Source organism: Amblyomma maculatum, chromosome 2 (assembly GCF_055883805.1).
Source record: "Amblyomma maculatum isolate TAMU_Amacu chromosome 2, ASM5588380v1, whole genome shotgun sequence".
In the NCBI taxonomy this organism is placed as follows: Eukaryota; Metazoa; Arthropoda; class Arachnida; order Ixodida; family Ixodidae; genus Amblyomma; species Amblyomma maculatum.
The window spans coordinates 157,824,902-157,839,461 of record NC_139345.1 but is presented as its reverse complement, the minus strand read 5'-3'; the positions used below and the strand labels follow the sequence as shown (position 1 = coordinate 157,839,461).

At 45.2% G+C, this 14,560-nt stretch overlaps 1 protein-coding gene across 5 annotated transcripts in view; it reads right to left on the bottom strand.

The window, feature by feature from the left end:
• Window positions 1-14,560, bottom strand: part of LOC146200263 (coiled-coil domain-containing protein AGAP005037) — a 344,563-nt gene that overhangs the window by 319,096 nt on the left and 10,907 nt on the right. For all 5 annotated transcript variants that reach the window (XM_084595461.1, XM_084595456.1, XM_084595457.1 and 2 more), the window contains exon 2: window positions 5,483-5,708. In XM_084595461.1, coding sequence (XP_084451587.1) covers window positions 5,483-5,698 — 216 coding nt within the window. In that variant the 5' untranslated portion in view covers window positions 5,699-5,708. The remainder of the gene's footprint in view (window positions 1-5,482; window positions 5,709-14,560) is intronic.

The following is a 14,560-nucleotide window of genomic DNA, read 5'->3' as shown; positions in this document are numbered from 1 at the left end:
CTCTATCTTGATTATCCGTTTCTTATATATATTTTAACTTTAATATTTATATTCAAATATTACTGTCCCGCGTTCAATTCTATTTCTTTATTGTATTTCCCTCTATTTCTAGCCTGTGTCTTAGATGCCAAACACTTGTTGCGCCTCGAGTGGTTGTTAATTTTATGTATACTTTTTTATTACTATAGACAATGACAGTTATTTTTATTTTCTCTGTCTATCTTCTTTTTTTTTCGTGATATGCGCTACAATTTTCTCACTGTGTATACAAGACATGCTATTAATTGATTGCTTGCTCTCCGGGACTTATTTCGTCTCAGTTTCATTTCGGAGATATTTGTTACTTCTTTCGAGTTCTATCTGTGTGCGTAAAACTTGTGTGTGTATTTTGTTTTTGTGTTGCAGCACGAAGACCACATTTTTGTTCCTGCGCACATTAAATAAAGATTGATTGATTGTTTGACTATTATTTCCGTAGCGTTGACTACGGAATTGTCAACGCGACATGGTCGCCAAATACGCAACCAGATACGGCAAATCAAAACAACGTGTCCCTACAATATTCAATATGCTTCCTGATCAGGTGTTGTCCACTACTTCTAAAGCCACCGTAAAACAAATGGTCAAAAAGAGAAGTTTTAATTCTAAACGATGCAGGAAACTTGCAAGTTCCACAGTTTTTTTTTTATTTTATACAATGTATCTTCCTTAGTATCTGCATTTCAGTGTGTGTGCACTTATTCTAATATTTTATTGCCTTTATTTTTCGCTCGCCGATGTTGCCGGGCCCAGTCCTACAAGCCTCCTCTCGGCTTTGGCAGGCCCGAGTCTGTATCACAATATGTTGTGGCAATAAAAATTATTATTATTATTATTATTATTATTATTATTATTATTATTATTATTATTATTATTATTATTATTATTATTATTATTATTATTATTATTATTATTATTATTATTAATATTATTATTATTATTATTATTATTATTATTATTATTATTATTATTATTATTATTATTATTATTATTATTATTATTATTATTGTGATTATTCTGAGACGTCCTTTAGTGCGCCTGCCTCAGTGGTTTAGTCAAAAAGATGGGCAGTTCCTGGCGCTTTTGCGTCAATTATTATCATCTTAATCATAAATAGATATATTTATCTGCTTTCCGAAATCAGCGTTGCGTTAGACTGCCTTCACATATTTCCACCTGCTGATCTGCACTCCAGTTATTAGCAGCTAGGTCGCGGCGGGCGGTGAAAGCAGTCAGAATAGCGCTTTCCTTACCCCTAACGTTATCTATTAATTTGAGGGGATGCCTTTTGGCCGACGTATTGCGCCAGCCACGTTTGAGAGGATGATAGACTCCCGCCTTTGGGAATTCGAACGGGACACTTCTATTTGGCATTTAACAATAGTGTGATGTTTTGTCTGCGTTTCTCCAGACCTCAAAAAATATTTAGCAACCCTCCTTGTTTTGTGGAAACCTGGGGATCTGCTCCCCTCCCCGAAGTGCCAGTTCAGTATACGCTAGTTCACAGTCTATGGCCACCTCGTCGACGCGTCAGGTCTGGACCGCGGTAAAGTTCAAGTCGGCAAGGACTTCCCTATTCTCAGTGTACAGGACGACCGTAGCTTTGCAGGATTAGGCTCCCATTTTGGTCGTTTTGTCGAAACGTTTGGCGATATCGCTCGTGCGCTCAGCGAGCTCCTCAAGAAAAATGCCTCTTTCACTTAGCTCTTACGCAATCAACACATTTTTCATCTCTGATCACAGCGTTCACCACACCACTTATCAGCCCAGTTTGGCCTGCAGGCACCTAGTTCGCACCGGGACCAGCGGAGACGGCATCAGTTCTGTGATAGGTCAGCATCACTACGGCCATGATCCTGCCGTACCAGTTACACGATTCATCATTGCCTTTATTAAATTTCGTCCTTATCTGTTCGCCACTCCCCTCATTATGCGTGCTAAAACTAGTGCGCTCGACGTGGTGCATCCATTTTTCACATTTACATTTTGCGGCAGATTGACGAAGACAGTGTCACTGTCAATCGTTGCACTCACTCATTGAAAGCCTCTTATCTATCGATCCCGATGATTGCTTGCACATCTTGATCCCTCAAAATGGCATTTTGTGCCGTCACAATCTTCAACCTTTCAGGCGTGAGCTGCTGCTCGTGGGGCCCTAGAACCTGCGCTTGGCTTACTTGGAGAAACTCCACGACCTGTCCACCGCTGGCCGTCTTGGTGTGTCCCTCAAGTACGACCGGATACGTTGTCGTTTCGTTTGGCCTGGACTCTACTTTGCCGTCCAGCGCTATGTCACCGCTCGCCACCCGTATGATCGCCAGAATAAACTTTATCTCCTGCTATCTACCTCCAAACTATCGAAATTGCTTTTGACACTTACTGTCGTTTTGATCTCAGCCTTCTTGGCCCTTTACCGAGATCCGGTGCCGACGATCAGCGGAAAGCCGGTGTCACTGACTGTACGAGAAGGTATACACCATCATCAGGCAGTTGTGCAAGAACTGTCTTACAGATGTTGCGGACTTTTTGTTGCAAGATATCACCCTTCACCATGGTGCTCCTGAACTGTCCTGAACAGCCTCTCATCGAGTGAGGATGTTTTCTACCCCGCGCGCCGTGGACGACATCCTCCGCCCACGTTCCGCCAAGCTGAAACTCAGCGCAGCCTATCTTCCTCAGACTAATGGCCTTACTGAATGTGGAAATGCCATTTGTAGTCGATATGCTTTCCCTAAGTGCCTCTGCTGACCACAGGGACTAGGACGTTGCACTGCCTTATGTAACATTGCATACAATTGTTCCCGTAGCGATATTGCCGAATTTACCCTTTCCTGCCTGTTTTACAGCTGGCGCTCTCATTTTTTACCTATTTTAATTTCCCCCTGAAAGAAACAAAACCAGAGAAATAAAGGGAGTCCTGATGAGCAAATGCTTTATCCGGCTTAAAGCAAATGAAAAAAGCGGAAATTTAAAAAGAAAATTTTAAAGGGATAAAATGAAGTTCGAAGTTCAAAGCGTACTTTATTTCTCTCAGAGAGAAAAAGGCCCCCGGGCAAAAAGCTACTTACAAAGTAGCTTGACTGGGCCCGGAGCCTTCTTCAGGGCAACATACAGCATACTGCATTCATAGGTGTTGACGGAACATAAATAAATAAGAGACTTCATGGTCAATAAATACAAAAATATAAACATGTGAACAATTTTCACAAGTTAAGTAAGTAAGAAGTAACAAATAATAAGAAAAAATAAATAAGTAATATTAAATAAGTAAGAAAAAATGATAGCAAAGTCCAAGTCCCAAAGAGATTCATTGGCAAGAGGTAGGGCTGAGCAAATATTTCCAGAAGGTAGAAGACAAAACTGCAACCGCATTTAACCTCGGACACATTGCTCCCCCCTATGTCGCCTCGACGGTACATTACTTCTACGATGCCATCGTACGAGCCGTCATAGTAGCGCCTGTCCTTGTGTTTGCCTCTTCTTTGTGGACCGTCTATCGTTTGCGCTTCAATTTATCTTCGGAATAATTACCTCAGGAATATCAACTATAGCTTCAACCGAAATTTTTTTGTAGCTCGCCAAGTTGCCCGCGCTCCATTCTCGGCATCCCAAATCAAGCAGTTGTCTGCGCATGACCGTTGTCAACGTTACTTCCATTTTGCTCTAGTACGTTTTGTCCTCCTGTGGTGTTCTTCACAGGACTATAGTCGGTCTATCTGAAAAGCTGATGTCCTGGTACACCGCACATTATACAGAGCGCTCCGTGCTGTCACTGATGTCACCGAAGAAATTACGCTCCCCCCCCTACCGCTTTTTTTTTTTTTTTTTCACATCATCCAACAGCCGTGCGACTGAAGTCGTCCATGTTATGCATCTGAAACCATGCTCCGCTTCTTAGTACGTCCTTCACGTAGCACCGGGAGGGCATTTTTGCCGCTGGAGGTTGCGCAACAATAAACAGAATGAAGTACATGTGCGGACGTAAGTAAACGGAGCGCGCATTTTTGTTCAAATTAGAATAACGCATTCTGCACCAGAGATAAGAAAATACTTGTCCAAGTGAAAGGGCACTGACGTCTACTACCGGTTGCACATACCACGACTGACAGTTTCAATTATGCAACGCGTGAAAAATTTAGAAAGAAATAGCGTGCTCCGTTTACTCTTGTCCGCACTGGTATACAATGCTCTCCCGTTGCTTCGTGAGAGTGACGAAGTGCTGTGCTCGTGTGGGTACCGCTAGCCTTTGTTTACCGGCTGAACCTTTCTGTCATTTGCATAGTCTGCTGCAATACACATATGGCAAGAAAACAAGGGCGTCATATACTGCTGCTTACCCGGCAAGTAACACCTGCCTTGCGAAGTGAAAGTTAGCTATGCTACTGGAAGTGGTAGCTAATGCCTGCCTGTTATCAAAAATATATTCGTGCGGAACTAGACAGCTGCAGTGATTAGCACTGAATGGCGCTAAAAAAAAAAAGTGCCGGATTTGTCAACCACGTGTTTCTTTCAGGTGCACATGGTAGAAATGAGAGCAGCAGTATGTCATAACGCTGGAAGAGCCGGTGTCAGAGAATTCAGCCGGAAAAAGCACCGCGGCTTCAGCATAAAATGCAGACGTCACATGGAAGACGTTGCACGCTTTATATGTAACCGCGGAGCACGCGCTCGATGTATTTTCAAAGAGGACGGCCACCATTAAACTGCTTTACAGCGCTGGCTCTTTCATCAGGCGCGTAGCGGTAAACTGAACCCGGTTTTCTTGAAGCTTAATTTGTGACGCCAGGTTTTGGCTGACAGAACGCCACTAAAAGGAGACCGCTTTAAAAAACAGTTTTTAGATGTTTCAATAGAGGTACGAAAACTGTGGTTTGAGTGCTCTTTGCTGCATGCTTGTGACCAGGCGCATATGTATTAAGGGAAGTAGACATTGAAGTATTGCGCTATGTTTACGAAGGAAGTGGCGCCTCCAGTTTTTTTCTGAGAGAAGAGTACTGCCTCGAAAGATGATTGTAATGTCTGTCTCAACTGCCTATAATCGTTAAAAGGAGGTTTTCGAGAGCTTATAGCGGACAGAACAGGTCTGGAAGTTAAGTTTCAAGGACAAAGCCACATATCCCACAGGACCAAGTTAAGTGTAGGACAGTCAGTTCATATTTTTTAGTGAATCGGGTTTAGTCACACTGATGAAGATGATGGTGATATAATTGTTTTAAGTATAACAGCTATACGCTGAACAGTTCATTAAGAGTGAAATTTTTATGACGAATAAAGTTCACTTTGACACCTTGCTGCCTTCCGCCACCGCGGTCATGGGAAGAAGATACTTTTCAATTAAATTAGAAATTTGACGTCCGGTTAGTGTTTGAGTTTAGGTACCTAGAGTTAGGCGTCGCGGCAAGGTGCTAGAGAGATGAGATCAGTCAGACAGCCCGCCTCTCACCTGTCCCGGGGAAGGCGACTGTCCGAGTGCCTGAAGCCGCCGCAGGTCCCCCTGGTCCGCGGAACGCGACGAGGGCAGAGCCCTGGCCGCCCGGGCCTCGTCCTGCGAGGCCGACTTCTTGATGGCCGCCCTCCCGCCAGGGGGCTCCCCGCCCTTGGGGCGCTCGCCACCGGACAGGCTGCGCTGCAGCGTCAGCCGCCGGATGCTGAACGGCATGGCACCGCCGCTGCAACGAAGGTACACGTATCTGAGTGCATGCAAAATCACCATTGCTGAATTTACACATTATCAATAACACGTTAGACGTTTTTAGCCGCATATACGAGCGTGCAGGGAATCGGCAGGAAATGTTCACGGGGCGCATGCGGCTGGCGAGGACTTTCGGGGTGATCGCCGCTGAAAAAATGCGGCAGTGTATTAGTGTATTCCTGTCGCTGTAGCGCACGCTGAGAGGGAGTTTTCAAATCCGAGTGAAAAAGCTGCCTGCGGCAGGCATGCGGCTGCCACCGGCCCTAATACCAGATAAGCCTTTGCTAACACAGATGGCGCCTGAGAAGTGAGACAATGAGTGCTGATGGAAAAATACAGCGCAAAGAAGTACAATGAGAAAATGAAGCCACATGGGATACGTGATCGCTCACTTGCAACAGTTTATTTTGAATCTCGGAATCGTGTATACAGCTGAAAAAGGCCAACATCACATATGCGCAGTAGGCGACACATTCATGTCTTGTCGTAACTCGAAAGTGTACCAGCTCCTTAAGAGTATTTTGTCCTTCTTTACGCTGTATTTTTCCATCATGAATAATCAACATGCCCAGACTGCTACAGTATATCATCATCATCATCATCATCATCATCATCATCATCATCATCATCATCATCATCATCATCATCATCATCATCATCATCATCAGCCGAACATACACACTGAAGGGCGAAGGCCTCTCACATTTTCCTCCAACTAACCCGGTTCTGTACTAACTGCATTCACTTGATCCCTGCGAATTTCTTAACCTCATCCACCCACCTAATTTTCTGCCGCCTTCTGCTACGCTTACCCTCTCTTGAAATCCAATTGGTTACTCTTAGAGACCGCCGGTTGTCCTCTATCGCGCTACATGTCTTGCCCATGCGGATTTCTTCTTGATTTCCACTAGAATGTCGGTAACTTGAGTTATTTCTCTGAGCCACTCTACACGCTTCCTATCTCTTAACATGACACTCACTATTATAATCAAACTGAAAAGTGTGATACAAAATCGACGGTGCGGGGAATTGTCAGGAATAGTCTTCTTTCATGACCACTTGCGTCCACAAACCGCTGCCAAAACCTAGGAGGAAGATCCAAGATTTTGGTTGAGAACCTTTCGATCACCGTTCTAAAGCTGCGATCTTGCAGCTTGCCGCCATACTCCCTCTTTGAGCTTTAAATGATGGATTGATGAACAGCCTTGTGACGACGACAAGAGACTCAAGGCCAGCGTTGTCAAAGGGTTCAATTCGGAGCGACTAAATTCAATTCAGAGAAATTAAAGAACAAGATATGCCAAGTTACGAATGGTGTCTAGAAAGTTACCGATGATTACGAAGACTATAGTGAAGCAGCTTGTAAGAAAATCCAATCCGGCAGGAAAACCTTTCTTTAATAAATTTATGTTTGTTGAAAAAACAGTGTCTCATAAATATTGAACTTTTTCAACAGGTATCTTGGGAATGATTGCCCAGGATATTTAGAAGAAAAGGTGACACAGATATCAAATTTTCAATCGCAAAAATGAACAAAAGAGCTAGGTAGCATAACATTGAAAAGAGACAGTATGCACAAATTTTTGCTTTTCTAAAGAATTTTAAATGACGCACCCAGTATAATGCGGCATAATGCGCTTTTTCTCAATCGGGCTGTTGGCGCAACGTATGATTTGTTTATTTTACAGTTGGCGGGGGGGGGGGGGGGGGGGGGGGGGGGGGGGTGCGCTAGGCATACCTCTGCTTGTTGCTCTGGCGGACTTGTAAGCGAGAAACTAAAACGCTGATAAAGTCCCAAGAAAAATAAAAAGGGAACCCCTTTCTCATCTGTGCTTGTTACCAGTATAAACAAAAAGTAAACGAGTTGCGGATAGCGTTACACGCTATGGTCCCAAAATCGAGAACCGATTTGAAACGCGACGACCGGATATCGAGCGTGCTTCTGTCCCCCGAAAATTCGATGGCGCTAAAAAAAAAAGAAAAGAAAAAGAAGGGTTTCTTTCTTTTATTTTGCGTTAGGTGTACGAGGAGTTAGCGCTTCCACGAGCTCCGTCTACAGGTGCAGGGAACTGATAGGCATCCTGTTTTTTCTCTCTTTTTTTTTTTTTTTGCTTTGGCTGGATAGAAGTGCCTTGCTCGAGAAACAGCTTACAGGCTTACAATCTACAGAATTGCCGACAAGTGCTCTGCTTCCTCATTTTTTTTTTTTTTGTTTCGCTCGTGCTAACGGGTAAGTTACCTTTCCTGATATGAACGTGATGTCTGTTCGCGGTCTATCGCAAAGCCGTTAAGGCTCAGCTCTCTTCTGAAAATTTTCTTTCAAGGCGGAATTTATGTTTGAATGCACCGTAGAGTAGCCGTGCCATTAAGCGGCGACTAGACGTGAGCGAGCAAACGTTTCTGCAGACTCCTTTGATTCACGAAACTGCCGCTTTCGATCGCATCTGGCGACTCCGATGTTTTCCCCAGGCGCCCAAGATGCTCAGTGGGGCTGTGTATTTCTTAGCGTTCCCGGGAGAAAGACACCGGTTCATGAACACTTGAAAGAAATTCAACCCGTTCTGCATCTTCAGCCTTTTTGCATCGTTTGAGCATACGGGATGTTTCGCCGAGTTCTTCAGAATTTCTTAAATATAGGAATTATGAGTTGGAAGATTGCTTTCTTAAGCATAGCATTGCTAGCTATGATGTACATCTAATTCAGCGAGGACATGTTTAACTAGATGCTTGGTTGGCAAAGATAAACAGTTATCTTTTTATTTGCTGCTGTTAGGCTCCTTATTACTGAAATCATCAGAATGCAGCGAGAATATGATAACTAGCCGGCTGGTTAGCAAATAATGATTAGTTATATTTTTAACTTCTGTTGTTAGGCTCGTTGTTTATTGAAAAGCTTCAGGTATGTAATACCCACATCAGATTTTAGATTTTTGAAGATGGCTTTTTTTTGGTAGGGCTTTATAGCACAAACATAACTGAGAGGCCACAGATAGCACTAGCCCCGCCTATGCGACTATGTGTCGAACAACTGACGGTTCCCCTATTCTATTGCATTTTTTTCACAGCCCCGAGTAGGAGCGACGAGGGGGTGAATCCGTTGCAGCTGCACCAATGTTTAACGCGCGCTGGTAGGAGTGGCTAGAGCAGCATACAGCGGCTCAATGCTCCATTCGCCCAAGTGCAGCCACGAAATTTCTCGAGTTGTAGCGGCAATGGGAAGGAATTTTTCAAAATCTAAGAAATGGGAGCATTCATGCGCGAATGCATTTAGTGGCTACATTTTCATCTCCTATTGTCCGTCACGGTTCCGTCCATCAAGGCAAAACGAAGTCAAGAAGATACACTACCGATTACCACAGGCGTATTTTTTAGTGCGTAGCACTACTAGCTTCAATCACGGATTTCGCTGATGTCTGTCCGAAGCCGCTCTCTCTATCTTTGTGAACTTGAAGTAAAGAAAGAGAAGGTGGCAACACGCGCGTCGTGCGGCTCAGCATTGAGGAGGCGGAGCAGCGGCACAACTGCAGCTCAAGCCACTCTCTCTCTCTTTCTCTCTGTCCATCCGTATCTGCTTGAACTTGAAGAGGAGGAAGGGAAAGTGGCGACGCCTGCATCACGCGACTTAAAGTGAGGGGCGGAGCGGCCGCATAGATGCACCCAGTGAGATAGTAAGACAGTGAGAGAGGGGCATGTCAGTGGCGGACATGGCGGCCGTCACTGGGCAGCGTTGCACAAGTGTGTGTTACTCCGGAGTGAGCAGTCGTGTGTCGCTCGCGCGTTCTCAACTTCGGCATCTTTCCCCTCCCATCAGTTTTCTCAGCCTTCACGGACAGCAGACGTGCACGCGCGGTGCTTCCTGGATCTCGGCTCCGAGCCGCTCGCCGCGTCGTGAATCAGGCTGTGCTTACCTCCGTGCCTAAGCAGTGTTACGCACTTACCTCGCATTTGATTAACTATGCAAATCGGCCGTAACTTTTAACTGCTCGTATGCTATTGCAGTAATACTCTCAGATGAAGCTGCACCCATTGTGAATAATTTTTTTTTTACTACTCCCAATAACGACACTGCAAAGATACATGATTGTTAGTTTGGAACAAGTTCTGACTCGTAAGCCCTAACGCCTTAATAACTTGTTAAAGAAGTGGTGCCATCTAGCGCTTTGCAAACAACTGTATGGCGCATGGCAGTACCAAAAAAATAAAATAAAAAGCAAAGCCTGGCACCATACTGCCAACATAAACTGGAACCGCCATACTACCAAGGAGACAGAGGCAGTAGCCTTCTTTTTCAGGCCTGCACGGGCGCTCTCACAAATCAATGCCGCCACGAGCTCTTCGACGTATAACCGACGTGCCGCCTGGCGATGCTCCAGAGGAGACACTCCTACACGTCCTGCCCGACACTTCCCGCGGATCCTGCACCTTGGCCTAGCGCTGACAGGTGACACTGAAGAGGACCGAACAGCCGAGGCTACGAAGGCACGGCTTGAGCATTGGGAACGACCACAGGTGCGCCGCAAAACCAGCAGGGAACCTGGAACGAGCCGCGCTCTGACAGAGCCGCCCTGAACCACGTGCGAACTGCGTGGCTATAGCGCCTGCAGCACAGTCGTACAGTGATAAGGTCAGTAGCACCACGGACAACGAGCCTTGCAGCAGCTACAACGGCTGATTCGCAGCTATAGCTGTTACAGCTAGCCGCTGTGACTTTGCCCCATCGTGGCTAGCGGACTGTATTCGAGAGGCGTCTTGAGGCCGCTCGACCAAACTGCTGAAGCGAAGCGGACTGTGCCACACAGTGCCAAGAAAGACTGCGAGAATGCTGTGCTCGCGATATGTTTTCTCTTTTTCTCTCTTGACATTTCACTTCTCCTGTGGCGTTGACAAACGCCAGCACTAAGTCAAAAGGAATCAGGGCCTCGCACGTATTTCCTCAATTATTTAATTAATTACCGCAATTTTGCTTGAATTGCGATAATATAGCCATGTGCTTAAAAAGTGGTTGAATTACCATTTTCTCTTTTGGATATCCCATTCATGATCGGTCACAAGCTATAACCTCACATAATGTCATCGTTTTCGGCGGAACCTTTCATGCTGCTGCCGATCAACGAGAACATGATCGCCTTTGTAAGCGACAGGCGCCAGCTTCGAGGACAGAAAGGAGCAAGGGCAACAACCCCTTCAAAAGCGATAAGCGAAAGCTTTGAACTTAAAGGCCAAATCGAACAAGGACGCCTTCGCAAGCAACGCTCGAGAGCGTCTACTCCAGATGTCGACGGCCAGAGAGAACGAGAACGCCCTCGTAAGGTGCTGGCGAGAGCCCGAGACAGGCAGCTAAGCTAGTGTGCGCACAAGCCCTGCGCAGGAACCTGACGCTCCCCTCATCATTTCCGACGTCTTTAATTAACGTCAATGCTAAAAATTCAAAGTGGTTGCCAATATTCTCTTCATTGGTAGTTTTACGAATATATAAGCGATAACTTTCTTCACGTTTATTGTAAAGTTCCTTCTGATGTCTCTAACTTTGACGATTGGGTGCCTGCAACCTGTGTACTTTTTCCATTGGACCCTTTACTAGCCGCTGGCTATGGGTCCAAGCAGTGTGTGCCTATTTTCCTGTAGCGCACCAAAAAGCAATAAAAAAAAAATTCACACGCGAACTAGTTGGGGGTTCCAATTGTTACTAGTCCTTTTTAAGCCACTACCTGAAGTGCATCTTGCATGGATTACATCGTTGTACAACACGTCGTTCTAACCGGCACGAGTTATGTGTGTTACCACAGTTACAACATACATTTCGTTCATCGCTGTCCTGCCCGCAACAACACAGAGCCCACGCAACATTAAAACTACTTTTCTTTAAACTCTGCACTCTGATTGTCACAACACAACATGGATCAACACGCATGCATTCCTGCAGTGGAATAATCTAGGCGTAGTACGAATTAGGCCGCCACTTTTTGCAAGCCTTTCACTGAATAGTCCAACAGCAATAGTAAGAAGACAAATTTTTATTGTTTCCTAACTAGCCTGCTAGTTGTACACATCTTGGCTGTATTCTGATGCACACAAATACCATGCTGAAGAAAACGCCCATGAAACTTAAAAATCCTGTTTTTAAATATTGCGGGAAGGCTTAGGTGAAACGCCTACTATATTTGATGCACGTATGCATCGTACAAGTACTAGAACGTATGAAGCAGTGCTCTTGTGATGGTTCATCTTACTACGAAGGCACGTACCGCCTTCTGAATATGGTGAAAAGGAGGAAGTGGCGAACAGCAGACTAGGTGGGAAAAACAGGAAATGAAGAACAGAAAGCACGAGATCACCAGCTTCGTGGTCGTATACGCCTGGATCGACTTTTCACAAACGAAAAACTCGAAATTACATATTTAGTTATTCTTTTCTTTTTCTTGGCAGGAGGAAGGACGGGTTTAGATGACATAAATAACCACGATAACGAGAGCAACATTCGCGAGATGGTGACTAGGGTGCCTCTGCAGTTCTCGCCGCCACGGCTTCACCGTTTTCTTTTATGGAGTTGTTCTCTGGTGGCAGCTAGAACCAGAACAGTTTTTAGCGAAAGAACCAGACGTGCATAGTGTCCATTTTTCTTCGCTTATACCTCAACATTTTGCTCTCGATATTTAAGTTTTATAACCCGCAAGAAAGCAATTGCTAGGGCACACTGCGCTCGGTACGAGAGCGCTGCTTGGTGTGCCAGTGTATGATACTTCGGAGTAAGTGAGGAGCTGTCAGAACTCTGAATGTACGGTGCTGCATCTGGCTGTTGTCTTAGCAACTGCTAATGCAGCCTAGTGTGTGTGTGGGGGGGGGGGGGGGAGGGGGGGGTTGTATCTCTAAGCATACATACTGGATGCATACTGCAGTTTGAGATTCACCGAAAAATGGCGTCTACACGTTATAGCATGCACGGCCTTATTCTTGTAATGGAATGCAATATGGTGCGGTATAAGTCTATATATAGTTTGCGCCCACTGCAGGCTGAATGTCTCTCCAATATTGCTCTAATCAACCTTTTCTTTTACTCGTTGCCATCACCTTGTCTCTGTGAACTACCCAGCCTCTTCTGCATACATGGCTTTCTGTAGTAGTAGGATACTTCATGATATGCTATGAGAGAGTATCTGTATAGTATGACAAAGTATGGCGCGGTGTAGTGTGACATCGTGTACATATAGTTTTTCCCAAAGCTTTCCGTGCGCTGCAAAGGAAGCTCTAGTGGAGACCAATGGCTTAATGTCACCTACTTGGGGTTCTTCAACTTTCTGTGATATCACACAGGATAGTCACATTAACACATCGCGCCTTCACCGAAATTCTCGGAATTTGACCTTGCGATCTTGGGCTCGGCAGCCACCACGACGCGTTGGTAAAGGTTGGATCACTGTTGTATGCATATTTAAAACTCCCGCAATCCAGCTGGCCAGCATTTTAAAAAATCATTGCAGCGAGATAGCTCGGGCGCGTAGATAAATTACGCTGCCTACAGGACTGTGCACGCTAAAAAAAAAAAGAAAAAAAAAAAAAACGCGCCTTCTGCTGACGATTACGGCTTCGGAGACAGAAGCGCTGGTGCAAAGTGGCCTCAACACCATGATGATTGGACCTCGATGGACCTCTTTTTACGCCTGCTGCAACCCAGAGGTTCCTGTGTCCCCCCAAGCACGCCGAAAGACCGTGGCGTGCTCTCCTCATTTTAGTCTTGGACCCGGTAGAGTCGCCAGTTGGCGGCCAGTTCTGCGACATACCGGTTACATAAACTGTAGGCCACGTTCTCCCACCCTTATCAATTAACCTCATTCCCTCCCCCGTAGCATCTGTGTGGTAGACGCTAAAATGTGGAATAAATGTGTTTTGAATCAATCACATGTGTCATATTGCACAGTTCATAGATGAAAATTCTGTACATGAACATTTTTTGAACGAGAAGTTACTAACCAGTACAATAATTATCAATATATACACACATCTCTACTCAGAATAGTCGTATAGTTCTATATATCAACCTTCTTAAAACTGCGTTAGAGGCCCCGTTCTGTAAAAACGTCGAGGTTTTCGGCATTAAATGCGAGTGAACAATCACGCTCGTGCCTTTGGCGGGCGGAAGGTAGCAGGTGACACTGCCAGGCACTGATTCGTCGATGTTTTTCGTGACGTAACGAGACCAAACGTTATCATATTTTGGGAGGACTACCAGCTCGGGCTGCTCATTTGAGGAGGGAGGTGGAAAGGAATCAATAAACCTTCCAGGGCCCTTGAATATCGAGTTATATAATCACGCTATTTTTCATGCCCATGTTCCGATGCTCGCAAGGCTTCCTTAAAAGAGGGTTTGTATCTATGCCGCTGGCCGCTCACAACCGGTAGCTATAACCTGGTCGCTTATAGGATTGCACGCTAATAAGAATGTGTGACGATATTAGAGACACTTATTTAGGGACTAGTAATTAAAAGAACAAAATCTGTAGAGTGCTCGAACTAGTAACCGCAAATGCAGTCGCTGACTGGAGTAATTAACGCTACTGTGTCGCACATTTAAAGACAAAGCTTAAGTCAGGAATGCCGAGATCTAACTTGGCTGGCACGGCACTTCTGGTGGTCGGCTTGTGTGTGGCACTAAAATGCCAATGGGCTTCACTAAAACCCAAGGCGCATATCCCTACAATAAAGGAAAAGGCCAAGCGTTAAAAGTACAGTACATGTTTCTGGCAGTGCCACCCTAACAGGATGTATGAGCATACATGGCATGGGTCGGGAGGAGCGGGAATAGCTATGCGTAGTAATTTTTGCTTTCATAAG